Source organism: Anarrhichthys ocellatus, unplaced genomic scaffold (assembly GCF_004355925.1).
Source record: "Anarrhichthys ocellatus isolate YVR2014 unplaced genomic scaffold, GSC_Weel_1.0 scaffold5801, whole genome shotgun sequence".
Lineage (NCBI taxonomy): Eukaryota > Metazoa > Chordata > Actinopteri > Perciformes > Anarhichadidae > Anarrhichthys > Anarrhichthys ocellatus.
This window is the reverse complement of record NW_022285775.1, coordinates 1-3,274: the sequence shown is the minus strand read 5'-3', so window position 1 is coordinate 3,274 and position 3,274 is coordinate 1. Positions and strand designations below refer to the sequence as shown.

At 38.2% G+C, this 3,274-nt stretch overlaps 1 protein-coding gene across 1 annotated transcript; it reads right to left on the bottom strand.

The window, feature by feature from the left end:
* Positions 1-109: 109 nt before the first annotated feature.
* Positions 110-3,268, bottom strand: LOC116380008 (sodium channel protein type 4 subunit alpha B-like). Its single transcript, XM_031841961.1, has 3 exons — positions 2,724-3,268; positions 2,530-2,604; positions 110-1,244 (listed from the first exon to the last, which is right to left on the bottom strand). Exons 1-3 carry the CDS (start codon positions 2,889-2,891, stop codon positions 1,110-1,112), a joined length of 378 nt encoding a protein of 125 aa, XP_031697821.1. The 5' UTR covers positions 2,892-3,268; the 3' UTR covers positions 110-1,109.
* Between the last annotated feature and the right edge of the window lie 6 nt (positions 3,269-3,274).

Genomic DNA, 3,274 nt, shown 5'->3' with positions numbered 1-3,274 from the left:
TCCTACATAAGTCCTACCTGAGTCCTACATAAGTCTTACCTGAGTCTTACCTGAGTCCTACATAAGACCTACATGAGTCCTACCTGAGCAGTAACCTCCATGTTGTATCACTCACCTGTTAAAATTTCTTCCTGCCTCCAGCTGCTGTTCATCAGGGCGGATACAGAGAGCCACTGTGGGAGCTTATCATTTATTGGTGACAGCCATCGGCTAAAATGAATATTGAACAAGGTGAAATGTTTTGAGCTGCATTTATTTAGTTTTACACGTGTAAAAGAGAGATAGCATCAGCAGCAAAATATCAACGCTACACAACAAAACTCCATACAAAATGTAGACTATAATAAGGTAAAAATGATTAAAAAAGTAAAACTGTAAAATATGATAAAAATGATAAAATATAGTAAAATGTATAATGAAGTAGAACTTTATAACAAAGTAAAGATATATAATAACAGTTCTAAAAAGATGATACTCTGACAGTAGGAGGATGTCTTGGTTAAAGTAAACATATTAGAGGAGCATGTGGTTAATAACCAATAATCAGTTGGACTCATATTTTAGGTTGTCTGTATGTTGAAGGGTGCAACACTACTTTATTACTTTAACACAAACTTCACTTTTTTGTGCTAATGTTACTTTTTTCATGCTGTTACTTTTATAATACTAATGTCTTCAAACGTCTATAAAATATGAATGATTATGTGTTAATGTTATATAATATTATATATAATAAAGTCTGTAATCAGAGACATAGATCTGGATCTTTTCTGTATGTTATCTGATACAAGACAAGATTACACAAAATGACGATTATGAAATAGACGAATAGTCTACAATCCCAGTCAGTGTTATATGAATGCTAATCATAACCGGGATTAGTAGTTATATCAAGTTTATTTGTAAAGTTTAATATCAACAAAGACTGAGCTCTGCGAGGAAGTAAAGTCGCAGGAAGAATGTTTTCAAGGCCAGAGGAAAAGCTCAGAATTGATTCAGCAAACTTTAATTTGTGTCTCTGATGTGAGAGGAAAGTCCACAGGTGATGATTGAGTCCTTCAGGTTCTCATCTGGCAGGAAGTCGGGGGCATTAAAGGGCGGAGCAGAACTCACTGTAAAGCTGAAACATCCACAGACTCGACGGACGTCTCTTCATCGTGGTTCTTGTCTGCTCTCTGGATCGCTGTTGTCGCCACGGCTTCCTGTTTCCCCAGCAGGCTGCTGCTGATTGGTTCACACGACATCTATAGGCAACAATAATCAATGATCTTCTGATAGGTCTGGTGGTTGGTGTACCACTGCGCTGTCTGGTTGCTACGTATTGTATTCTACAGGTTGCAGCTCTGTTGGCCAAACTAAATGTCCCGTTGGTGACAATAAGACATATTTGATCTTATATATATATTATATACATATAACTCACATCTGCAAGAATGAACCAATAAAAGACCGCCAGTTGTCATCAGTTAAATTAATGTTTGCATGTTTTGACCAATTGCCTCCTTTCACCTAATAAAATAATTCAGAACTGAAGGTAAAATGAAATCAAACAAACCAACTTCCTTCCAGACTAGAGAGGCGCTCTCAGTAGAGTTCAGATCTGCAACGACCACAGCTGTTAATGTGATTGATTGAATACGATCCACCATCGGCTAACTCAGACACACCAATGACACATTTCCTTAAAACTCAGAACTAGCAACGACGAATGCAAGAAATCAGGTCGAAGTCGTCATACAAGACACGTCATCAAACTAAATAAAACTCAGCAAGCTGTCTGACACGTAGCAGTGACGTACTCAGCAGACCCTGTACTAGTTGTTCAGTTAGCTGTTAGTTAGAAAGTAAAAAAAACAAACCTCCTAACATCTGTTAATAACCATTACATAACATGTTTTGTGGTCAAGGAAAGATGTGAAGGAGAGTCGATGACGGGTTAAAGCGCTTTGAGTGGTCGGAAGACAAGAAAAGAGAAATACAAGTACAATTTATTTACCATTTACCATTTAATTTATGTTGTTTATGATAATTTGTTTTTTGACACTTTGCTGTATTTACTGTTCATTTTATGTGTTTTTTTTTGTTTAGTTTTTTATTTATTTGTTACATGTTTGAATAAATAATTACGAACTAAAGGATTGTCTCTGTTCATATTCATTGTCATGAATGCCATCACTTTATGACTGTATGAGTATCATTGTTAAACCTGTGTGAGATAAACATATCATTTGTTTCCCTGGACGGACGAATGCTCCTCCTGCTGTAAAGTTGGGCATTTTAACACCGAGGTCTGGTGATTGACTTGCTTTTTGATCCTCAAGTGGACATTTGAAGAACTGCAGTTTTTGACTTTGGCTAAAGTTCTCAGCACCAGAGGTTTCTGCTTTGGTCAAACATTGCTGGGTTTAGAGAACAGGTAAAAAACTACAGAATAGAATATAAAATAAAATATAATTAAAAAACAAAAAGACATAAAATGTTGTAGAGTAGAATAAAATAAAAAAAGAATAGAATAGAATAGTGTAAAACCTTGGACGGGTTGGCCATGAACTTTTCCTCCATTCTAGCTTTGAGAGAGTTCAGCTTTCCTGAGTCACCCAACACCTGCACATATAATATAATAATAACAATGACAATAATAATAATAATAATAATGATAACAATGATAATAATAATAATGACAACAATAATAATAATGATAATAAAAATAAAGATAACGTCACCTGTGTGGCGAGTGCGTGAAGCACGTCCGAGCAGTGGATTCTGTCTTCAGGAAGTAGAGGCAGGTCCGTGTGGATCAGTTTGATGGGGTTTGGTTTGGGAATCCTCAGAGGATCCTGCAGAGCGTCGCAGAAATCTGACAGCTCACTGTGGAACACAGGAGAGACCATGAGAGTCCACGACAGACCACGAAAGCTTGTTCAGAGTAACACCCATCCTGTAGGGAGAAGGACTCACTTGTACTTTAGGGAGAAGGACTCACCTGTACTGTAGGGAGAAGGACTCACCTGTACTTTAGGGAGAAGGGCTCACCTGTACTTTAGGGAGAAGGGCTCACCTGTACTGTTGGGAGAAGGGCTCACCTGTACTGTTGGGAGAAGGGCTCACCTGTACTGTTGGGAGAAGGGCTCACCTGTACTGTTGGGAGAAGGGCTCACCTGTACTGTAGGGAGAAGGACTCACCTGTACTGTAGGGAGAAGGACTCACCTGTACTTTAGGGAGACGGACTCACCTGTACTGTTGGGAGAAGGACTCACCTGTACTTTAGGGAGA